Here is a 23290-nt window from a genome sequence, read left to right as displayed (position 1 = left end):
TGTCCAGGGGTCCACAGGCTGAAAGGAGAGTGACGGGTGGGGTCGCAGGATGGCAGAAGCTGAGTGCTGGGGATCGGGCCTCGTGGGGCCGGTCAGGCAGGGGCCAGCCGGGCAGCTGAAGGCCTGGAGGAGGGACTCTGGGTATCATGGGCGTGCATGAGACCCTGGGCTCCGGGAGGCCGGAGGGCCCGTGCATGGAGGAGGGATATGGCGTGGGGCAGTGACGCTCTGACAAGGAGCTGTTCTGGGCAGTGACCAGTGCGCGTGGGAAGGCAGACAGTGGCCATGAAGCCAGGCTCAAGGCATGCTAGGAGCGGGGAGCCGGGGGCAGGGTCCAGACCCTGACGGAGGGGCCTGGCTCAGGAGCTGGTGGGGTCCCTGCTGGTCGGGCCCACAGCTGCCAGTCCTCGAGGGCCTGGGTGTGGCCCTCAATGGGGTCTAATAGACTTCTCTCCCCCACAGGCCTTGTGAAGCTGGGAATTCACTGTGTCACCTGCCAGAAGGTGGCCATCAAAATCGTCAACCGGGAGAAGCTCAGCGAGTCTGTGTTGATGAAGGTGAGCTGGAGCAGGGCCTGGTGGTGGTGGTGGTGGTGGGGGGCCGCGTGAGGCCCGCCAGGTGGGCCTCCTTGAGGCTGAGCCGAGATGGCTCTAGCGCGGTCGCCACCCCCTGGAGTGGGTCCCCACCCTGCCCATTCTCCCTCCTTGCCTCAGCCAGAGGCCTGGGGGTGGCCCGCAGCCCGGCATCGTCCATGTGCTGCTGGGAGAGTGGGCTGGCCCTCAGTTTCCCCGATTAGAATCAGAACAAGAGCTCTGCCTCAGAGGAGAGAATGGAAGTGACAGGCTCCCAGAGGCCACCAGCCCCTCCCCCCACTCCCCTGCATCCCAGTACTGGGAGCCTCCCTCCTCACAGGACTGGGACAGAGCCCCACACACAGGCAATGCTCAGTGCGGAGGCGACACCAGCCCCCCTCCCGAGTGCCTGCTCACACTTGGGTGTGGGGCAGAAAAGTGGGGGCTCCCCATCCCCGCAGCTGTGCCTCTGAGCCCCCGCCTGTGGGAGCCTCCTCTTTGATGTTTTTCCTGGGTGAATTCACTCGTCCTTCCCTTGTACTGCGGGGAGGGGGTGCGGGGGCAGGCCTGCCCTGCTGGGCACATAGGGGCACAAAACCAGAGGGAAGGGATGGGTGCTCTGTTTAGGTGCCAGTGACATCAGAGGACCCCTCTGGCTGCTGGGGGCGGGCCTACCTGGGGAACCCCGAGGTGGGGAGGTTTTAAGGGGAGGTGCTGGTCTCGTGGATGGAGCGGGGACCGTACAGGTCGGGGGCAGGCGGGTTCTGACCCTGCCTTGCACAGAGCCCAGCTGGGGCCTGGGCTCGGGCTGCGACACTGGGTTTGAGATCCTTGATATGTCTGAGTGGACAGACAGGAGCTTGGAGAAGAGGGCTGGGGGTGTAACTGGGGCCCACTCCTCTGAAGGCCTGGCAGGGACCAGGTGCAGCCAGGGGAGGGGCCTGTAGGTGGCCCTAGCACCTGTGTGGGACAGGCTGGCCCCCAGGTGGAGACCCTGTGGCTAGACTGGCCCTTGTCCAAAGCCTGTGTTGCCTCCACAAGCCCACTCAGGCTCAGCCCACGAGACCTGTGTGTCCCCAGCAGCCAGAGGCTCCTGGCAGGCAGGGTGAGGGTGAGGGTGGGGTCTGTGCCCCACAGTCCAGCCCCACACGCAGCATCAGGCACGAGCTGGTGGTGGATGGATGCAGGGGCCCGAGGGGCTGAGCCCCCACGTCATGCGCACGCCCCGCCGTCCCCCCAGGTGGAGCGGGAGATCGCTATCCTGAAGCTCATCGAGCACCCGCACGTCCTCAAGCTGCACGATGTTTATGAAAACAAAAAATATTTGTAGGTATTGCTGGGGCTGGAGAGTCGGGGTGGCCCGAGGGAGGCCGTGGGGCCTGGGCAGGGGGGTTGGGCAGGGGCCGTTCCAGGACGGGCCCCAGGCTGGGGCACACTGCTCCTTGATCAGACACGTGGAGACTCGAGAGCCGCCCTGGGGAGGTCAGGCTTCCTGGAGGGGTGGGCTGCAGGCGCGGGAGCCAGCGGGGACCCCAGTGCTGCACAAATGGACCAGTTCCAGTGTTTAGCTGAGGATGGGGTGTCAGAAGCTGCCCCACGTAGGGGAGCCCTGAGGGGCTGGGAGTCAGGTGATGGTGCTGGGGTCCCTGATGCTGGTGAGCTGGAGGAACTCGGCCACCATCAGAATCATAACCAGGGGACATACACCCACTGGCCTGACAGCAGCTCAGCACCTTGCCGTTTCTTGGTGACAGCCCATGAGTTTGGGGAGCGGGCAGGTGCTAGAGCAGGTGTGGCCCACCTCCACGCAGGACACCAGTCACCTCCTTGCTTCTGTCAAGGACAGACTGACAGGGGTGACAGGCCGAGTGCTTGGCTGTGCGGAGGGCACAGGAGGGGGACAGGAAGGAGGGGAGGGCCTCGGACATCAGCCTGGCAGGGGTACAGCCTGGGCAGAGGCCTGGTAACGGGGACAGGATGCCCAGGATGGAGGACAGGTGGCCGGTCCAGGTCCTGCTGGGCCCATGTGACCTAGAGGTTCAAAGTCAGCCCAGGAAGACTGGAGACGGAGGAGCAAGCAGGATCCCCCAGGTCAGGGTTCCAGTAGGGCACCCACCCTTTGGCCCTCCTGCTCAGAAGCAGGGCAGGCCCCCCAGGACCTGCCCCTCCTACCCGGAAGCCACCCAGTGTCACCTTCTCTCTGCAGACAGGCTCCTTATGCCCCGGTAGCCGCCCCCACCCCATGACCCCTCGAGTCCTACAAGACTAGCCCTGGAGGTAGCTGGTTCCTCCTTCCACCCCGTGGCCCCCAGCCTTGTCCTTGCCTGTCCTGGTCCTGTGTGTGCCCCCTCCCGCTCCCCAAGCCACAGCAGCCCACCCAGGACCACCACCCTCCAGGGGAGCATGCGCAGTGAGCCGCCCACACTCCCCAGACCCCCGGGCACCAGTGTCCACTTGTTGCCGGGACCACCCTGTGCCCCCCCTCCGGTTCCCTGGAGGGGACTCCGCTCGGACACAGCTGACTTCTCACGCGTCACCATCACACAGACGCCTTCCTGCCCCCACCTCCCTCACCCCTCGGCCTTGCACAGCTGCCCAGAGGGTCTTTGGTCCCTGGACCCCTGCTTGGTGACACGATGCAGCACAGGGGGTACAAAGGCGCCAGGGAGGACACTGCTGCCCAGTACGCAGGCCCACCACCCTTCCTCCCTGGCCAGCCCCCGGGGCCCTGGCCGGGTTCTGCACCAGCTTTAAGGACCGCTGTGCTGGCCAGGGCTCGTTGAGGGCCCGAGTGTCTGATTCGTCTCCTGCTCTGGGAGCCCAGCCTGGGCTGACCAGGGGAACCTGGAAGGGCCAAGCTCCGGCCCCATGAGGGTTAGCAGCCAGAGCCCCTCTTGCTGTGGGGCCCAGCCGTCCCTCAGCCAGGAGGAGGCCGCGTGTGGCCCTGCTCCCCTAGGGCTCCCCCACCGGAAGCTGGCCTGGAGGCCGTACTGCCAGGAGGCGGGCGGGCGGGGCCCTCACGCCTCTGGCCAGCGCTGCCCTGGCTGGGTGGCCCCAAGGTGGCTGGCACGCTGTGGGCACCCACCCGACGCCCGCCCTTCCTACAGATACCTGGTGCTAGAACACGTATCTGGTGGGGAGCTGTTTGACTACCTGGTCAAGAAGGGGAGGCTGACCCCCAAAGAGGCCCGAAAGTTCTTCCGGCAGATCATCTCAGCGCTGGACTTCTGCCACAGTCACTCTATATGGTGTGTGCTGTCCCCCACCACGTGACCCCACCCCCAATTTTTCTCCCCCAGCTGGCTCCCCTTGGCAGCAGGAAGCTTCCTGCCAGGTGCCCACCCACGGCTCCAGGAGCCCCTTCTCCACTTTTTCAGGGGTTTTGGGGAACAGGGCGCCCTCATTCCGGGAGCCCAGAGCAGGTGTGGGGGAAGCAGTGAGGGGGGATGGAACCCCAGGGAGTAAAGCGGAGCCCGCCCAGGGGCCCGCGGGAGCGCGTGGTGTGACCCAAGAGTCCTTGCCCCTCGGTGGAGCCAACCCCCAGGCAGGCGACTTCCGATTGGCTGCCTGTGACATCACCGTGCTAGGCTGCCATTGGATCAGTGCTGTGTGGGTGGGGCTTGGGGGCGGGACCCAGGTCAACCGCCACCACATCCCTTCCAGCCACAGGGATTTGAAACCAGAAAACCTTTTGCTGGACGAGAAGAACAACATCCGCATCGCGGACTTCGGCATGGCGTCCCTGCAGGTGGGGGACAGCCTGCTGGAGACCAGCTGCGGGTGAGTGGGTGCCCCCTCCCGGCGGCGGCCCGTTCTGCACCGGCCCGGAGGCGTCTCAGTGCTTCGACCCCTAGTCCCGCCCTGTAGAGGCCATGAGTGGTCTGTCTCTGTGGCCCCCCAGGCAGATGGCCCTGCAGCTCCCAGGTCCCCTCCAGCACCCCGCAGCCCCCTGGTTCTGTTTCTGGAGGTGGTTCCGTTGTGTCGTCCAGTGGGGGGTGGGGTGGCAGGTCTTCCCTGGGCTCTCCCTCCTGGAAGGCGGGTCCAGCCCCGGTCCATCCGCGTGAACCTTCCTCAGATGTCTGTCTGTCTGTCTCCTTGGACCAGGACGGCTGGGCAGCCTTGAGTGTGGCCGAGCCCCCACGCTCCTAGGCCTGTGTCTCCGCTGAGCATGGGGTGGGGCAGCGGGAGGGCAGTGACACCAGAGCCCCTTTAGGCTCCGGGTGGACCTGAGGGTCCCGTGTGTGGCATCCTCCCCAGGCGGAGGCAGCCTCTCAGTGCCCACCCTGCGGTCCTGGCTGGGCGACGGCGAGTCCCGAGCCTGTGCCCTGACTGTTGCTTTTGCCTTCAGGTCCCCCCACTATGCCTGCCCCGAGGTGATCCGGGTAAGTAGCCATCACTCCAGCCCCTGCCTGTGGGAGGGGGCCAACCCCCCTCTCAGACCCTGCGCTTGCAAAGCCCCCGGGCCCTGCGTCTGCTGCGTCCCCCAACCGCAGTGCCCTCCGCAGGGAGAGAAATACGACGGCCGCAAGGCGGACGTGTGGAGCTGCGGTGTGATCCTGTTCGCCCTGCTGGTGGTGAGACCCCGCCCCCGCGCCTCTCCGTCGGCACCCTGCTCTGCCCCACCCCGCCCCCACCCAGTCCCTCCGCCCTGCGGTGACCCCGTCCCTGGCCGACAGGGGGCGCTGCCCTTCGACGACGACAACCTGCGGCAGCTGCTGGAGAAGGTGAAGCGGGGCGTGTTCCACATGCCGCACTTCATCCCGCCCGACTGCCAGAGCCTGCTGCGCGGCATGATCGAGGTGGACGCGGCGCGGCGCCTGACGGTGCGTCCAGAGGGCACGGGGCGCGCACTGCACCCCTTCCAGGGTCCCCAGGGGCACAGGTTCCATCTCCATGCGTCCTGGGGGAGGGAGACTTCACCTGTGCCTGCAAGTGTGGTCCAGGGAGCCCTGCGTGTGCACGGGTGTGTGCGGGCGTGTACACGTATGTGAGTGCATGCGCAGCTCTGTGTGAATGGGTACATGGGTGTGTGCCTGTGTATGTGTGCATGGTGTATACATAGGTTTGTGAACACGTGCACAGGTGTGAGCACACGTGTGTGAGTACATGCACAGCTGTGTGAACGGGTGCACGGGTAAGTGCACATGTGCGCGGTGTGTGAGTACATAGTTTGAACAGGTGCACGGGTGTGTGTGCATGTTCACAGGTGTGTGAATGCACGTGCATGAGTATGCACATCTGTGTGTGCACAGGTGCATGCATGTGTGTGAGTGTACACAGCTGTGTGAACAGGTGCATGGATGTGCATGTGCACGGGTGTGAGTGCACGTGTATGAGTACACAGCTTTGTGCACGTGTGTGTACATGTGCACACAGGTGTCCGTGCGCATGCATGTGAGAACACATGTGCAGGTGTGTGCGCAGGTATGTGAGCACGTGCCCAGGTGTGAATATGTGCAGTTCTATGTGTGTGTGCACACAAAGGCTTCCTGCTGGCCTGTGCCTGCAGGTGTGGTTCCAGATTGCTGGGTGTGCCTGGGAAGCTGTAGCTTCCCCACACACACCTGCTCTCCCACCTCCAGGCCAGCCTTGTCAGTGGGACTAGTTCCTCATGACCCACTGACTGCTGGGGGGCTAGGGGGGCCTGAGGGAAGCCCCACTTCTGAAAGAAGCCCCCAGCCAGCCTCATCAGGGCTTAGCTGGTACCAGGATGGCAGGTCCCCAGAGCAAGGGCAGCAGGACCCCTCTGGGCTGGCCTCTGCAGAACGGGGGTGGCCCTCTCCCACCCTCCCCAACCCAGCTGTCCACAGTCTGGCGGGGAGGCCCTTGGGGAGGGGCCTTTGAGCTTCCTGCTCACACCTGCACCCCAGCCCCTCCTCACAGGTGGGCTGGGCCCCTGGCTGCTCTCCGCTCTGCTCCTCAGGCCTTCTTCTCTGAGCCACCAAGGGGCCCCCAGCTGCAGGCAGTGGGGGAGGGGCCCCCTGCTCCCTGCCTGCAGTCCCCAGCACCCCAACATCCTTTTCTCTATATCAGCATTTCCTCTTCCACTTGGGGTAGGCAGGGTCAGGAGGCTAGCCTGGAGCCTCTGGTATGCAGCCCCTCCCCATCTTCCTCCATCTCCATCCTCCCCTGTGCCCCCATGTCCCCTGCGCCCCCATGTCCCCTGCCCCATCATCCTTCCCTCCCCTCCCTCCTCCCCCGCCCTTCCCTCCCAGCCCTGCTGTCTGCACTCCTGTCTTCCTCCACTGTCATCCTCCCATCCCCGTGCTCCCAGCTCCGGCTCCCTCTGGCCTCCTAACGTGGGCTCTGTCCTCCCTCCGTACTAACTTCCTGTTTCTCTTTCTTGTAGCTAGAGCACATTCAGAAACACATATGGTATATGTAAGTAGCTTTTCCTCCCACTCATCACCTGCTTTGCCTGTTGCTGTGGCCCCAGGGCCTGCTAGGGAAGGTGGGGGGCGGACCCAGCCCAGCGCAGGCCTGCCCCCAGCCTGGGCCCAGCTCTCGGGGACCCTGGCCGGCGTGCACTGTGCACAGGCAGGACACAGGTGTACAGGGGCTGGGTGCAGGGAGAGCAGGACTCAGGGTCCCCAGGAAGGGCCGGTGGGGCCAGAGGGGCCTCAGGCCAGCCTGAGGTGAGCGGCCGCCGGTGGCGCCCTGTCTTCCACAGAGGCGGCAAGAACGAGCCGGAACCCGAGCAGCCCGTGCCGCGCAAGGTGCAGATCCGCTCGCTGCCCAGCCTGGACGACATCGACCCCGACGTGCTGGACAGCATGCACTCGCTGGGCTGCTTCCGAGACCGCAACAAGCTGCTGCAGGACCTGCTGTCCGAGGAGTACGTGCACGCGGGGGCGGTGGGGACGCGGTGGCCCCCAGGGCTGCCATCGGGGCTGCCAACCCTCTCTCGGGCCCTCCCACTCCTGCAGGGAGAACCAGGAGAAGATGATCTACTTCCTCCTCCTGGACCGGAAAGAAAGGTACCCGAGCCATGAGGACGAGGACCTGCCCCCCAGGAATGAAATAGGTACAAGGGCCCCGAGGACACCCACGCCACCCGCCAGGCCCCCAGGCTGCCTGGTCCTGACCCCCGTCTGCACGCAGACCCTCCCCGGAAGCGTGTCGACTCCCCCATGCTGAACCGGCATGGCAAGCGGCGGCCCGAGCGCAAGTCCATGGAAGTGCTGAGCGTGACGGACGGCGGCTCGCCGGTGCCTGCTCGGCGGGCCATCGAGATGGCCCAGCACGGCCAGAGGTACGTGCCTCCTGGGAGGACCCAGTGCCCTAGCTGCTGGCATCCTGGCCTGCTCGATGTGGGTGCCCCTCACGGGCTGTGCTGGGCCTGGCCTAGCTTGTTTCTGCCCCCTGGCCCTGCAGCTGGCCAGGCTGAGCTGGGCGGGGCTTGGCTTGGTCGGCCTGGACAGGACTGGGCCCAGCTGGGCTGGAGTAGATTAGACTGGACTGATCTGAGCTGGCCTGGAGCGGACCAGAGTAGACCTGACTGGGCCGGGCTGGGCCGGGCTGAACTGGGCTGGACTGGACTGGGCTGGGCCGGGCTGAGCTGGACTGATCTGAATTTGGCTTTGCTTTATTGGCCTGGGCCAAGCTGTGCTGGGCTGGAGTGGAGTGGAGTGAACTGCAGTAGGTGGGCTGAGCGGGGGAGGCCGGACGGTGCTCAGAGCTGGCAGCCCAGCAGGCCTGTTATCCCTCATTGCTGCCCTGTGTTTAGGTCACCTGTGGCTGTGCAGGGGGCAGGGACATTGAATTCTGGGGGTCAACGAGCAGGTCTGGGCTGGCCTGACAGAACCCCCTGGAGGAAGGCAAGGCATCTTGGCCCCACAGAGTCGCAGCCGACTGAGGGCTGGGGCCCGGTGTTTCTGCCCAGGTGGGGGCTTTGGTAGTCTGGGGCCTGGGTAGCTCTGGCTGCCTCTGATCAGCTGGGTGCTGGATGCTTGAGCTGGTCAGGCCTCTTGAGAAAGCTGCCAGCAAACAGGAGCCGCAGGGCTGCTGGGCCACCATCAGGGTTGAGCTGGGCTGGTGGTCCACAGTCACCCGGTGGCCCCGGGCCCTCCCCAGGAAACCAGGCTGGCTCAGCCTCTGGCCTGGGGTCCTGGCCGTCCGGAGCCTCCTTCCAGGTGTCCACTGCCATGGGCTCTTGGTACCAGGGTGGGGTACGGAGAGGAGCAGGAGGAAGGTCCCTTGCTGGCCCGAGTCCTGCTTGCTGTGGGCGCACCCCTCCCACCCCACTGGCATAGGCCTCAGGGCAGGGGCTGGGCATGGAGCCATGGGGCCGTGGCTTCTGCTGTGCTTTCCGGACCTGGCTGCCGCGGGGGCAGGTGCTGGGCTGGGGTCGGTGTGAACCAGCCCGATGGTCGCCAGGGAGCCCCTTCCTCCCGACGCCTCCTGGCCCTACTGCTCCTCAGGACTCTGCTTCTCATTCTTGGTGCTGAATGACAATGGGCCGCCCGCTGGGGCTGGTGGTGGGTGCTGGGCGTCCTCCAAGGCCTGGCCAGGCCACCCTGCCCAGCAGGTCAGGTCAATAGGGGGTTCGCTACGGCCCTGGTGCTCTCCTGCCCAATGTCCCCTGGCATCTGTGTGCCCTGGCCTGGGGCCAGGTGAGCTGCGCCCAGCTCAGGCGCATGGAGATCTGGCCTCCCGGGCTCCTGGAGGGGCCGCGGGAGTAACTCTGTTTTCTCGCTTTGTTCCTGCTGTAGTAAAGCAGTGTTCAGTAAAAGCCTGGATATCGCTGAAGCCCACCCCCAATTCAGCAAAGAAGACAGGTATACACCTTGCCCACCTACCCCGCCCCCCAGCTCCACAGGCCACGCGGGCCTGGTGGCAGGGCTGGGCATCCAACAGCGGCACCCAGCCCTCTCCCCGTTAGCAAGGGAACCTTCCCGCAAGCCGGGGACGGCGCTGGGTCGGGCCAGGCCGAGGCTCAGGAGTGGGGCTGCTGAGCGAGGCCAGTGGCCAGCCAGGAGATGGGCTGGGAGGCCCACTGTGCGCTCCCGCTGGGCCCCGAGTGGCTGCAGGCGTGAGGTGCCTTCCGGCCCACCCTCGTGCTGCCGCCGGTGGGCCTCATGGGCTGGTTCGCCTTCCCCCTGCCAGCGCTTGCCCCTGGCCCCTGCACCCACCCTGCTGCCCACTAGCGCCCAAGTGGCAGCAGCAGCCCCAGGCAGCTCAGCCGGCCCACGTCTGCCTGCAGGCTCCCAAGTTGGTGGCAGGAGCTGTGCGGTCCGGGGGTCTCTGCATGGCCCCGCCTTCCCGAGCCCCCACCCTGCACCTGCAGGGCCTGCTGCCTGAGGGCGACAGAGGTCACACCTCCCACTGGCCCCCGGCCACGCCTGCTCCTTCTGTCTCGGCACCTGCAGCTTAGTCTCCAGGGGCCGCCTGGTTAGACGAGGGTGTGGAGATGGCTCTAGTTCCCTTCCTCCCGTTGCTGCTTTTTGCTTCCTTGTGCCAGCCACGAACTCACGCTGGCCCGCAGGAGGCCCTGGGCATTGGGCCTCAATTGTGGCTGCTGTGGGGGCACCAGCTGGTACCGACCAGCTCTCGCAGCTCCCCTCTCAGCATCTGAAAGCTTCGGGCACCAGCCTGACTCTGGGCAGGCTGGGGTGGGGGGCTGGGTCAGGGTCAGTGCCCCTGGCTCTGTGGCTGTCAGGTGGGGGGGTTGGAGGGTCATGGCCACGGGACCACAGCCCACAGGTGCGAGGTGGGGCAGCTGAGAGCCAGTCTGGCCAGCGCAGGCCGTGCTCCTCCCCAGGCCCAGGGGCCAGGCCGAGGCTGCGCTGGTGGGTGAACAGGCCTGGGTGGGCGGCAGGAGCGGCCTTCTGGCCTTTCCTGGGGCTGCCTCGGTCCCCCCGTTCCCATTTCCTGCCTCTAAGGACAGCAGGTGCCCAGGGGCGAGCCGATGTTTGCCCCCCTCAAGGCCACAAGGTGCGGTGGTGTGAGGCCCAGCAGGCCCGGCCCCTGCCCCGAGGGGGCCCAGTTCCTGCCCGAGGGGCCGGTGGCTGCATCCTCCCAACCAGGCACACTGGGCCAGTGGTCCCCCTCAGGCCCGTGCCCAGGCCAGGCCAGCGGGCACAGTGGGGCCAGTGAGGGACAAGGCCGCAGTCTGTGCCAGTGCCCACCCAACTTCGACTCGTCCAGGCCCTCGTGGTACGAGGGGCGCCATGGGCCAGCCTGCTGTGGGCAGTTCTGGGCTGCACAGGTGGGCCATGGGCATGGAGGGACTGGCTGGTGCCCAGCTGGCGGCCCACATGCTGGGATGTGAGGCTCTGGGCTGAGTGACAGCTCAGCCTTGGGGGTCAGGCCGGGCTCAGGGCAGCTGGAGTGTGGAGAGTGGACCTGGGGCGGGGGCTGGACTCGGGTCACAGGAAGCCCCCGTCTGCCCTGGCCCCTCCATCCACCCACACCCCTGAGAGTCCCCTGTGGAGGCCCCCTCTGCTCTCCTGGGCCTCAGGCCTGACAGCTCCTGCCTGGTGAGAGGAGCCCCAAGACTGCACCCCTGGGGCTGTGATGTTGTGGGGGGAACTAGAGGGCTGTGGGGCTCCTGGGCCCGGTACGAGGCGAGTGGGGATAGCAGGACAGGCAGGCCCGGGCGTGGCCAGGTCTCTGAGCCTCTTGGACGGTCACCTGGGGGGAAAGGAGCCGAGAGCCGGCGGCCCCTTCGCAGGCTGAGCTGGCCCCGCGCCTGTGTCTCCAGGTCTAGATCCATCAGCGGCGCGTCCTCAGGCCTCTCCACCAGCCCTCTCAGCAGCCCCCGGGTGAGTGAGCCGCCCACCGCCCGCCTGGGCCCCCACACAAAGGAGGGGAGGCTCAGCGGCCCTGGGAAGAGGCCCCCGCCTGGTCCCCGCCTGCTGCTGGGGCCACTGCGTTGCTGCTGCTCTCGCTAACTGCACGTTCTTTTGTTCTGTTCTGTTTGTTTTCTCGTGCGTCATTTGTTTTCTTTTGTGGCAAACGCTCCCCCCGCCCCCCCGCACCTGCCTGCGCCCGCTGGTCCTGCCCTGGGGCCTTGGCTTCTTTATGGTCCCCCTGGTGCTGTGTGTGCATGCGGGGGTGGGGCGGGCGCATGCATGGCCGACCCCCGCGCTCTCCTCCCGCCCTCTGCGCCTGCCCTGTAGCCTGTTAGGAAGTTTGTCCTGCCTCCCCCACCCCCCGGGATCCCCTTCGTGGCCTGCACCCCGGCCACCACCGCGGAGCCCGCAGCTTGTCGGAGTGCCTCTCGGCCCGGACACGCCCTCCCTCCACAGGCCGCACCTCGGCCCAACCCCAAGACCCAGACCTTGCCAAGCAAGGCCAAGCTGACCGACAAGCCTCTGCAGGGCACCAAGTCCAACCCGCTCCCGGCTGGCACCCAGGCCCGGCCCCCTGTCCCCGGCAGCCTCGGCCCCCAGCTGGCCCTGACCCCCGGGCCGGCTGCCCTGCCGGCCCCCACCCGGCTCCCGCCCACTGGAACTGAACCAAACACCAAATCTGTCCCCACCATACAGGTGACCCCTCACCCCTCTCCAAGGGGCAGTCCCCTCCCCACCCCCAAGGGGACGCCTGTGCACACGCCTAAAGACAGTCCGGCAGGCACGCCCAACCCCACACCACCGTCCAGCCCCAGCGTCGGAGGGGTGCCCTGGAGGACGAGGCTCAACTCCATCAAGAACAGCTTCCTGGGGTCGCCTCGCTTCCACCGCCGGAAACTGCAAGGTGAGCGCGGTGCCATCTGTTGGGGAACAGCAAGCAGGGCTGGCTGAAGGCCAGACGAGTCAGGGCCTGATTTCAGCACCAGAGGTCAGGACAGCTCCCCACAGCCGGGACGGGGCAGGGTGGGCCTGTGCCCTGGGGCACCCAGGACAGTGGGGGCAGCTCCACAGGACGCCCCGCCGTGCAGGGGAAATGGCCGGGTGGTCATCACACCTCCCTGTCTCTGTTTGCAGTTCCGACGCCAGAGGAGATGTCCAACCTGACCCCGGAGTCGTCCCCAGAGTAAGTGGTCCCTGCCGTCACCTCCCGCTTGGTGCTGGGATGCGTGGCATCCTCTGAGGGCTCCGGTCCTTCTCCCCTGCTCCCCGTGGCCCGGGCTGCCGCTGGTCCCTCCTTCCAGCGCTGGCATGCCTGAGTCTCTGCACTGTGAGCGCTGGGCCAGGAGCAGGGCCTGGGGCTGCTCAGAAGCCACAGCCTGGGGTGAGCAGCCTGGGCTGGCTGGAGGCAAGGGAGCACACGGCCACGCCGCACATGATCGTCGCACGTGCAGGCTCGCCCCCACTTCCCCAGACCCAGCCTCGGCCCTGGACGTGCGGGCGTGGGGGCGCCGCCCGGGGAGGGCCTAGCGGGAGGCTGCCGCGACTTCACACAGGCAGCGAAGGCAGGCGGGCCAGTGTCTGAAGGAAGGGAAGCTGTCATTGTGCTGCGCGCTCTGAGTGAGGCTGAGGACACCACGCCCATGGCGGCGCCTCCAGCTGGCACCCAGGCCCCGAGGTCCTGGATTTAGGGAACTCTGTAACCCCAGGGGTCGTGTCCCTTCAGTTGCAATTTCCTGCTGCTGTCGAAAGGTTTCCCAAACATACTTGTAACAGAATTGTGACATTTCTCAGAAAGGCTAGAGAGTAAGGAGCCCCCAGAGCAGCCTGACGTTGCCGGGTGGCTGCAGCTTCTCCTTCACAGTGAGGCCTCATCCCCCCACCTGAGGGTCCAACGGGAACGGGCAGACGCAGTGACCTGGTGGCCCTGGGAAGCTCGGCACAGTTAACCCCCCGAGTGCCTCCCCCTACAGAAGACGTGCTCCTGGCCCCGAGACGTCTGCCCCTCAGCTGCGGGAGGGGGTGTGTGGGTGGGCAGGTCTGAGACATCGTCTGGCCGGAAGCCGAGCTTGGGGGACGCCGCAGGGCCACGGGCAGGGCCACGGGCAGGGCCACTGTGGCCGTCGTGAGGAGGATTTCAACCCCAGCCTTTGCTCTCAAGGCTGTTGACTGACTAGACGAGGCCGCCCACATGGTGGCACTGACTACCTACCACGTCTACAAAATACCTCTGAAGTAGCAGTGCCCCGTGTCGGACCAAACTGGCCAGGTTGACACCTAAAGTAACAGTCACAGGCTATCCCCACACGCCCTCCACTGGCCTTTCTGGCTCAGCCGGGTTTCTCTTAGACACAGGACTACTTTGCCAGAGAAAAGAAACCGGGTTTTCATTGTGACTCATCTGCCTTCATCAAGGGAGGAGATTGGCAGAGCCCCCACCAGTGGGTTCCCAAGCTGCCCGCCCCCAAGCGTCTCGTGGGCTCCGAGCCCCAGCGCAGCGTGGGGACCGCGGCAAGCCCCTCCGGGCAGGAGCCTGCACTTGCCGGCGCAGCAGATGGCCTGGGAGGGAACCCGAGTGAGGGTGTGCGGTGCGAAAGGACACGTGTCTCCATGTCTTCGCCTCGGCGCCCTTCTGTCGGGGTCCCTGGCCAGGCACAGGCAGCGCCAGCTGACGAGAGTAGAAAGGGGCTGTGTTGGCAGGCGGCCGGTTTCCGGAATTCTCCTCACGGTGGTTGAAGAGCGACTCTGGAAACAGGCAGGGGAAGAAGTCACGTGGCCAGGAAAGCCTCTGGCAACGCCTGGGGGGGTGGTAAGAATGATGGGGCAGCACCGGGGGCAAGACGCTGAGCGAGGACCAGGCTGGCCCCCACCCCGGACATGGCTGCTATGGCCGCCTCCTCCCAGGTCCCTGCTTCTGCACCCCTGACCCCCCCGTTTGAGGGGGCGCATTTGATGGGTGGAGCTCTGGTCACATGTCCACACCGTAGCTGCAAGGGCGGCGGCCTGGGCGTCCCTTAGCCATGGCTGCGTGACAGATGGCTCCCAGCACTCAGCAGCGTAAAGCAGCGCACTTAGCACCTCAGCCTCCGTGGTCAGGACCTGGCATGCCCAGCCGGCCCTCTGCTTTAGGGCAACAACGGGCTGTGGTCGTTCAAGGCTGGACGGGGGCAGGACCTGCAGCTGAGCTCAGGGTGTTGGCAGGACTCGGGGCTGTGTGGGCCTCTCCAGCGGCCTGGGGTTCACCAGAAGCAGGGAAGACATGCTAGCAAGATGGGAGTCACAGCCTTATGTAACCTGGTCTCGGAGGTGACATCTGCTTTTCCCGTTTTCCTGGTCAAAAGCAGGTCACAGGCCTTGGCCATGCCCGAGGGAGGGTCCTGCATAGACGTGAACCCAGGAGGCAGGATGTTGGGGCCGGCTGAGGGGTCTGTCCCACTGGTGTGTGCTGTCACGGGGGACGTGGGGGGGAGGTCTCCACCTCAGAGAAGGGTGGCCCCAGACACAGTGACAAGACCAGCATGATGACCAACCGAATAGATTAAGGGAGACCCTCGGTGCTGGTGAGGTGAGGGGCCAGGCAGAAGGGCGCTGCCAGCCCGGGGCTCTGCAGGTGCGGCTCCTGGCCTGCCCAGCACAGCACAGCAACTGTGTCCCTGGGGTTTGAAGCCACCTCTGTGTCCCAGCGTGACCTGGGCTGGGTCAACAGGGAGGTGAGCAGCCACCAGCCCCTGGAATGGGAGTTACGGAGGGTGGCCTGGGGTCCCTGGTCTCCCCTATCCCCGGCTGCCCCAACCACCACTCCACCTCCGGCACTTCCCCTGCTCCCCTCACAGTCCCAGGGAGGGGGGCACCTTCCAGAAAAGTGCCTTAACAGAGAAAAGCAAGACTGGGGGTCAGGGTGGGTTCTCCTTTCCTTTCTGGTTGGATTTCAGTGGGTGCTGTTTGGGCCGAGGTATTGGAGGCCCAGGGCTGTGGGATTAGGGGTAGGGTCAGGGCCAGGGCACGGGGGGTGCCGTCAGGGTGAGGTGGAGGGGTCAGGATGAGGGGGGGCATCAGGGATGAGGCAGGTGGGGGTCAGGGTCGGGATGAGGGGGTCGGGGTCAGGATGGTGGGGTCAGGGTCGGGACGGGGTCAGGGTCGGGATGGTGGGGTCAGGGTCGGGACGAGGGGGTCGGGGTCGGGATGAGGGGGTCGGGGTCAGGGCACTGAGCTGGTCCCCAGCCTGGAGGCGGGGGCAGGCCTGTCCTCAGAGGCGCAGCACCGGACGTAATCAGCCCCGTCCCTCCCTCACAGGCTGGCCAAGAAGTCCTGGTTCGGGAACTTCATCAGCCTGGAGAAGGAGGAACAGATCTTTGTGGTCATCAAGGACAAGCCCCTGAGCTCCATCAAAGCCGACATCGTGCACGCCTTCCTGTCGGTGAGCCCCACCCGCCCAGACGGAGCCTCTGTCCACTCACTCGACAGACACACACGTCTCCCGCCTACGCTGGCAGGGGCCCCTGGCCTGGGGGAGCTGGTGGGTTGGGGCGGGAGACGGGCGTTGACAAAACAAGTCACATTGCATACAGGCCCCAACTGGGGCTGGGCTGTGGCAGCAGGGGCACCGGGGACAGGGTGGGCCTCTGCCCACCCCCACATGCTGCTGGCCCCTGACCTCCCCTCCCCCTGCGGCCTGGTGGCTCTGAGGGTAGCTGCACTCGGGCTTCGCACGGCTTCCGCTTGTCCTTGTGAGGGGCAGAAAGCCCTGAAGGCCCTCCAGTGTCCCGCCAGGGGGCCCTGTGCTGAGCCCACCATGGGGTGGGCAGGGCCTGCCTGCTGGTGTCTGTAACTCAGGGTGGCCGCAGCCCTGGGTGCTCTGCCACCCCCACCACCTTGACTGCAGCCAAGGTTCCCTGAGGGCCACGAGGACACTCGGTGATCTCAGGGGGCAGGAACGCCCAGCACCAGGCAGGGTGTCGGCCTCGAGTTGGAAGCAGCACCCTGCTCCTCTCTCCTGTCCCCCACCCCCTGGGACACCAGGACCTCCTCCCCAGTGACATGGACGCAGCCCCTGGCCTCTTCAGCTGCCTGATGCAGGCTGGCCCTTATCTTGAGGCCCATGCGCTCCTGAGGGGCAGAGACCTGTGCTGGGGTGACCCTCTGAGGCAGGACCGCCCCTGGACTTGTTGTGAACAGCATTTCACATGACGCCCAGGGGGCCGGCCAGGCGCTGAGAGCCGCCAGCTCCCAGAACCAGCAGAGCAGTGGGCGCGGCCCCCAGCAATGGCCATGTGGCCTGGTCCTCAGGAGGCAGCAGAGGCTCCACCCCTCCACCCTGGGTCTGTGCGGCTGCTCTGTGGGGTGCCCGTTCTCACTGGCCTCATTGCCTCTCTCCCACCGGATGTATATCGCTCCTTAGCCAGCACTGCCCTCGGGATGTCGGTCTGTCCTGTTGTTCTCAGCTGTCTGCACAGGGCAGAGGTTCCCAGCGCCCATGCTGGCTGGCCCTGGAGGGCGGAGGCCAGCTCCCTAGTTGGCAGATTTCTTCCGGCCACACCCATGTCACAGATGAGGCCAAGGGGCTGGCTCAGTGGGACCAGGTTCCCAGGCTTGTGCAGCGAGTTGGGGGGTGGGGCTGGGTCCATGCTCACGCCCCCTGCCACCCCACAGATCCCCAGCCTCAGTCACAGCGTCATCTCCCAGACCAGCTTCCGGGCCGAGTACAAGGCAACGGGGGGCCCGGCGGTGTTCCAGAAGCCGGTCAAGTTCCAGGTGGACATCACCTACACCGAGGGCGGGGCGGCACAGAAGGAGAACGGTGTCTACTCTGTCACGTTCACACTTCTGTCAGGTGAGCGTCCAGGCTGAGGGCATGGGCTCTGGGCCGCCCTGCCCGGATATAACCCCCCATCTCCCCCAGGCCCGAGCCGCCGCTTCAAGAGGGTCGTGGAGACCATTCAGACCCAGCTGCTGAGCACACATGACCAGCCGTCAGCCCAGCACTTATCAGGTGAGATGGGGCTCAGCTCGGGTAGCCCCGTGGGCTGGCAAGCAGGGCATGGCCCCTCCCACGGCCCCCTCCCCACCCCAGCTGCGCCGCGCCCCCAGGGAGCAGGGCCTCTCCAGCGTGGCGGGCCGGCCCGTCTCTGCACACCCAGGGAGGTAGAGCCCAGCACACCACACTGAAAGGCGCCTCTTGTCCACCGTAGAACCCCCCCCGCCAGCGCCAGGACTAAGCTGGGGTGCTGGGCTTAAGGGCCAGAAGGTGGCCACCAGCTACGAGAGTAGCCTCTGACGCTGGCAGGTAAGGTGTCCAGCCCCGCCACTGGGGCAGGGAGGGGGCTGCGGTCAGGTCCTCTGCCAAGGGCCAGGCTGGCCCTGAGGAGGGCACCACGTGCCCACTCACATGGCCAGTGGCCAGCTCCCGGCCCTGGACAGGCCACGCAGGACCAGAACCCGGCTGAGTACCCGGACACAGGGCAGCCTGGCCCCGGGCGAGAGAAAGCAGGCTCTGGGAGAGCAGTGACCAAGGCCCTGCCTGGAGCCCTGGCCCCTGTGGGGGCTCCCCGCAGCACCCTGCAAGGGCTGTGGCTCAGGTGCCCAGTCCGGCTGACACGTAGTAGGGCTGCCTGCTGCCTGCCTTCCCCAAGACGGGCCTGTGACTCTGGCCCTGAGCAGGACAGAGGGGGCCTGAGGCCCCAAAGCAGGGGCACCCCAACTGGGCCTAGAGCAGCCACACACGAAAAGGGGTCGCCCAGGACTGGAAGCGCTGGGGGCCTGGGAGCCCAAGTGTCACGCTGCTCAGTGTCTGGTGGGGAGCGGGCTGCACTGCTGTGGGTGTGGGTGAGCCCGTGGTGGGCACCTGCATGAGTCACCGTCTGTTAGCGAGAGTGTGCAGCGCGTGTCTGGACGGCAGTGAGGCACGGGGTTGCCATGAGGCCGGTTCCAGGGCTCGGGGAGCACAGCACCCAGCCCAAGTCCTGCCTCCCTGAGCGCCCTGCGGCTGGCTGCGGCCTCAGTGGGCCCTTTTCCAAGTCTGTTGGGTCACCTTCTGTGCTTCTTGTGGGGTCTTACGGGCCAGCCCGGCCCAGCTGTCCACCCTGCCCTTCATCCTCATTCCATCGCCTGTGTCTCACCCACCACCCTCCTTTTCTTCCCCATGTGCCGCTCTGCCCCACTGGTGGGTTGGGGCTGCAGCACCCCCACGGGGTGGGCCCGCTCTCCCGGCCCTGGGAGCCGGGTGGCTGGGCGGTTAGGCTGGTTCCTCAGCCTCAAGGTCTCCACCTCAGAGCAGGGCAGCGCTGACAGGGAAACAGGCTGGCGAAGGACAGAGCTTGTCCAGGGAGGCAAGCTGCCCAGAGGGCTCCTGTGCCTGCAGCCGCCCACAGCAGGGGCCCTTGTTGGCCCTGACCTATTTAGCCCTGTACCCAGATCCATGTCTCTGGAGACTCTGGGGGGCCCACTGTGGGACCCAAAGCCATCTCCCGTGCCCTTCTTCAGGGAGCCTGTACCTGGGGAGCCCAATCTGGGACCCTAGCCCATCCCTGGGCCCCATCGCCAGGCCTCTCCCATGGGTCTCCCTGTGCTCCAGCCTTTCCCAGCATGCTCCTCCCATACTGGGTGCTGTTGTCCAGCGAGCTCAGTCCTAGAGCCACCATAGGGGGTGGGTGGAAGCAGCGGCCCTCAGGCACCAGGACAAGAGACCTGGTGGCCATCTGGCCCAGGGAGGGGAGGCGGAGAGGACACATCCACCTTAGACAGGCCTTAGTGACAGCCCTGGGGGAGCAGCCCCCGCCCTGCTCCCTCCCCCACACCAGCCCGCTGCCAGTACCAACAGTCCCAGGCCCAGCCGCGGGTGGCAGAGGGTCAGAAGGGTGCAGCAGAGGCAGGGTGAGGACAAGTAGGTGGCCAGCACAGACCATGGCCAGAGCCCTGGGCTTCTCAGCTTCAGAGCGTGTGTCCTGAGCCCAGGCCCGGACACAGCAGAGGGAGGACCGGACAGGCTCAGGGCGCCCAGAGGGCTGGCTGGTTTACTGCACAGGAGGCCTCCACTTGATGCCTGCATCCTGAGCCCCGCCCACTCCAGGCTCCACCCTCAGATGAGCCCCGCCCCACGTTTGACTCCGCCCTCTGCTCTGAGCCCCACCCCACTCCAGGCCCCACCCTCTGTTGAGCTCCGCCCCATTCCAGGCTCTGCCCTTCTAAACTCCCCATTACACTCCAGGCTCCAGTCCCTGCCCTGAGCCACAGGCTCCGCCCCTCCGGGCCCCGCCCCACTCTGGGCTCCGCCCCTCCCCTGTTGAGGGCCTGGCCGTGTGGCAGTGCCCAGCTGAGGTCCTAGAGGTCCTAGCGGGAAGCCTTTTTCACACGTCTCCCTCCCTCTCTCCGTTCTGTGCTCCAGACACCACTAACTGTATGGAAATGATGACGGGGAGGCTTTCCAAATGTGGTAAGAACCCCTCAAGATCACCTGGGCCCTCAGCCTATCACCCCAACCTGTGACTTGCTCCCGGCCGGGTGCTGCTCCGCTGCCCCTGGGGCTGTCCTGGGGTCCCTGTGTAGCTTGGGGCCCAGACACACACAGGGGACCCAGCATAGGCTCCTCACAAGTCCAGCCACGCATCTCTGCCAGGAGCAGCCTCTGTCACTCACCCACCAGGGCAGGCACAGGCCTGGCCCTAGGATTAGGGCAGGCCAGGGAGGGACCCCAGTGCTCAGAGCAGGAAAAGGTCCCCGTGCCCCGAGGCCAGTAAGGGTCGCGGGTGCGGGCTCTGGCCTGGGGTTAGGGTGGATTCTAGTCCTGGACCAGGAAGCCCTCACCAGGCCCTCTGTCCACTGGAGGGGTGCGAGTGGGGGGGACGTTCCTGCGGAGGCCTCGCAAGCACTCCCCTTCCCCTGTACCTGGCAGGGAGAGGAGGGGCCCCACATGCTCCGAGCTCAGGTGGAGCTCAGGCTTAGGAAACAGCTGAGGTGGCCCCTAGCAGTGCACCTGGGCCGCGAGCACTGGGCCCCCAGGTTCCTGCCCTCTTCCTCCTGACCTCAGGACATTCCCCACTCTGGCTGCCTGTCCCCAGCCCCCCCATACCCGAGCCCTCCATGCCTGTCCACCCACCCATCCATCCATCTGTCTGTCTGCTGCTGACCTCCATGTCCACACTCGGGGCTAGCCAGGGGGGGAGTGTGGCGGGCACGCTGGCTCCAGCCTCCCCAGGCCAGAGCAGGCCCCGTGGCCTTGTGCGGTCGGCCGCCAGTCCTCGGGTCCTGCTCAGCCCCGGGGCTCGCGGCAGGGGTCCTGATGCCTTGGTCGGCACTGTTGGGCTTAGCAGCCAGCAAGGCCCCCGGTGCCGGAGCTCAGCGCGTGGCTGAGGTGCAGGGGGGGGCGGGGCCTGGTGCCGGAGCTCAGGGCGTGGCTGAGGTGCAGGGGGGCGGGGCCTGGGCCGGGCCGGCGAGGGAGGCGGGTCTTCCTCCGCCCTGGGCTCCGCCCCTCAGCTCAGAGGCCTCGCGGTCCCCGCTTCTGGTCCCCGCAGCGCCGCTCCCGCCCGCCAGCCCTGGCGCCCAGGGACCCCCGCCGGCCGCCTGCCCACCCTGCTTGCTGTCGCCTGTCCCCGCGCCCCTGCCCATCTCAGACCTCACCTCGTTGGGTTTTTCTTTCTCTAGTCGAGGCCCTTTTGTTCATTTGTTTGTTTGTTCTTTCTCTCTCCTTCCCTCCCTTCCTCTTTCTCTCCCTTTTTTTTCTTTTTTCTTTTCTTTTTTTTCTTTTGTCTTCTGTTCTGTGTACCCAGGCAGCCCATTGAGTAACTTCTTTGACGTAATTAAACAACTTTTTTCAGACGAGAAGAACGGGCAGGCGGCCCAGGCCCCCAGCACGCCCGCCAAGCGGAGTGCCCACAGCCCACTCGGTGACTCGGCCGCTGGCCCTGGCCCTGGAGGGGATGCCGAGTGCCCACCGGGCAAGGACACGGCCAAGACGGGGCCACCCGCCGCCCGCCGCGAGCAGCCTTAGACACATAGCCCCCCCCAGCACGGCCCTGACAGTGGCCGCCAAGGCCGCCTCGCCACCCGCCCGCCTCCCGCCCTGAGTGGACCCAGGGCCGCGCCCGTCTGTCCATCTAGACTGTTGCGAAGCCGGGGAGGAAAGGAAAGGGGGCGCCAGGGCCACTGCCTGCGGCTGGACCTGCCCGTGCCCGCTCTCTCTTTCTCTCGCTGTCTCTCTCTCTGCCTGTCTCTTACAACGTCACTGTTTCCACTCTGATACCAGGAATTATCCCGAAAAGTTAACATGTCACCTCCACGAGGCCATCCCCCGGGCTCCGCGCCAGACACCGGCCGACTGAAGGCAGCTGCTGTGGACCTGCCCTCTGCCCTCCTGCTGCGGCCCGCCGGCCGCAGGCCCCGCCCACCTACCGCCGGTCCCGCCCGCCGGCTCCGCCCACCCGCCCTCGAGACGGCGCTGTCCGGTCTCCGCTCCGCATGGCCACCCGGAGGAGGACCTGGCTTCGAGGGGAAGCCGCCTCCGGCCCCGCCGACCGGACTCGCAGTGACCAGAGCCCTCGGCCGGTGCAGCCCGCTCAGGCCGGCCTGCAGGGCGGGCCCGTGGCGGGCGAAGCGGCCGCTCCTCGGCCGTGTCCCCCCTGCCCACAGCCCCCCCTCGTCCCGCAGTCGGCGCGGCCCCGTCTGCTACTCGTGGCACCCCGCTCCGCAGCTCGCGGCGCGCAGCGCTCCGGGCCCGGACCTGGAGGCAGCCACCCGCCCCCGGCTGGCCGCGGAGATCAGTATTATTTATTTGCTGTTTTAACTTATTGCGTTTCTTTACTTCTCTGTTCAGGGAAGGGGCGGCGGCAGCGTCCTCCTGCCGTCTGTCTGTGTCTCGGGCTGGGTGGGGCCCCGGTGCCCGGAGGCGGAGCCGTGGGGGCGGCGGGGGCAGGCCGGTGGGTGCAGCGCCGGCAAGCTACTGTAAACTTTAAAGAATTCCTGCAAGATATTTTTATAAACTTTTTTTTCTCAGTTGTTTTTGGAAAGGGGTGTGGGGGTGGGGGAGCCGCTGGGCAGGGTAGGTTCGTGTTGGGCTCTTGCTTTGGTTCTTTCTATACACACACACATATATATATTTAAAGAAAGGCGCGGTCCGCTCCGTCCCGGGCTCCGTCCCGTTACTGGGGAGAAGCAACTCCAGTCCTGTGGGGCGCGGGGTGGCCCCTGTGTGCCAGCGGGACGTCACCGCCGGGCCCCTCCGCCAGGCCCGGGATGGAGACCGTCTTGTTTTGTGTCTCAGAGCGGGGGTGGGAGGAAGGCCTCGAGCTGGCTCCCACCCACTCACAGGACAGCAGGGGCACCGCGGGGTTTTTGTACTAAAATGGCAAAAAGTAAAAAAAAAAAAAATACATAACCAAGGACAAAGTCAGCGGCGTCCTCCGCAGTGTGTGTTCTGTACAGCGAGGTCGCCTCGCTTTGTCTCCGTCCCCAGCTTCTGCTTGTGTTTCTTTCTGTGGGTGTGGCCCGGCGCAGCCCCGCCCAGGCTGGCCCAGGCCCCGCCCACAGTGTCCAGGGCGCCGGCACCTGCAGCCCGGAGGCTGGGGGCAGGGCGGTTCTGATTGCATGCCTTTGCTGTAACGAGTCCACTTTGCTTTTGGTGTCTCGCCCGCCCTGCCGCCCCTCCCGTCGCAAATAGATTTTAACGCTTCTGTTACACTGACCCCACCCCACAGGCTGGGATTTCCATACATAAGAAAAAAAATTAAACACCTATAACAGCAAAAGCCACGCGGTACAAGCGGGAGGGGCTGCTCTAGAGGCAGAGGACACCGAAAGCAATACCTCTTGTTAGCCTTCCTCTTTTGTACTTGGGACACACGCAGACGTCACGGAAACGGACAAGCCCCACCCAGTGTACCCCTGTCAAATAACTGTGAGCAACTCTAGTTCTGGAACAATAAATTCCTTCCGTAAAGA

The 23290-nt window shown here is 65.9% G+C and overlaps 1 protein-coding gene across 19 annotated transcripts in view; it reads left to right on the top strand.

Annotated features, from left to right (window-relative positions):
* BRSK2 (BR serine/threonine kinase 2) overlaps nt 1–23290 on the top strand; it is a 54822-nt gene extending 31532 nt beyond the window's left edge. For 2 of the 19 annotated variants that reach the window (XM_019667344.1, XM_019667345.1), the window contains exons 2-21: nt 463–557; nt 1813–1898; nt 3680–3820; nt 4236–4352; nt 4921–4954; nt 5078–5146; nt 5249–5395; nt 6922–6953; nt 7243–7407; nt 7499–7596; nt 7674–7824; nt 9284–9349; nt 11275–11335; nt 12062–12269; nt 12500–12548; nt 15656–15779; nt 17012–17192; nt 17262–17351; nt 19743–19790; nt 21124–23290. In XM_019667344.1, coding sequence (XP_019522889.1) covers nt 463–557; nt 1813–1898; nt 3680–3820; nt 4236–4352; nt 4921–4954; nt 5078–5146; nt 5249–5395; nt 6922–6953; nt 7243–7407; nt 7499–7596; nt 7674–7824; nt 9284–9349; nt 11275–11335; nt 12062–12269; nt 12500–12548; nt 15656–15779; nt 17012–17192; nt 17262–17351; nt 19743–19790; nt 21124–21344 — 2183 coding nt within the window. In that variant the 3' untranslated portion in view covers nt 21345–23290. Of the gene's footprint in view, nt 1–462; nt 558–1812; nt 1903–3679; nt 3821–4235; nt 4353–4920; nt 4955–5077; nt 5147–5248; nt 5396–6921; nt 6954–7242; nt 7408–7498; nt 7597–7673; nt 7825–9283; nt 9350–11274; nt 11336–12061; nt 12270–12499; nt 12549–15655; nt 15780–17011; nt 17193–17261; nt 17352–17550; nt 17646–19742; nt 19791–21123 lie in introns of those variants that run through there. The other 17 variants (XR_002126757.1, XR_002126755.1, XR_002126756.1 and 14 more) reach the window with 17 other exon arrangements.

This window comes from Hipposideros armiger, unplaced genomic scaffold, assembly GCF_001890085.2.
Source record: "Hipposideros armiger isolate ML-2016 unplaced genomic scaffold, ASM189008v1 scaffold_494, whole genome shotgun sequence".
NCBI classification, from domain to species: domain Eukaryota; kingdom Metazoa; phylum Chordata; class Mammalia; order Chiroptera; family Hipposideridae; genus Hipposideros; species Hipposideros armiger.
Note: the sequence above shows the minus strand (reverse complement) of the source record. Positions and strands in the feature narration are given on the sequence as shown.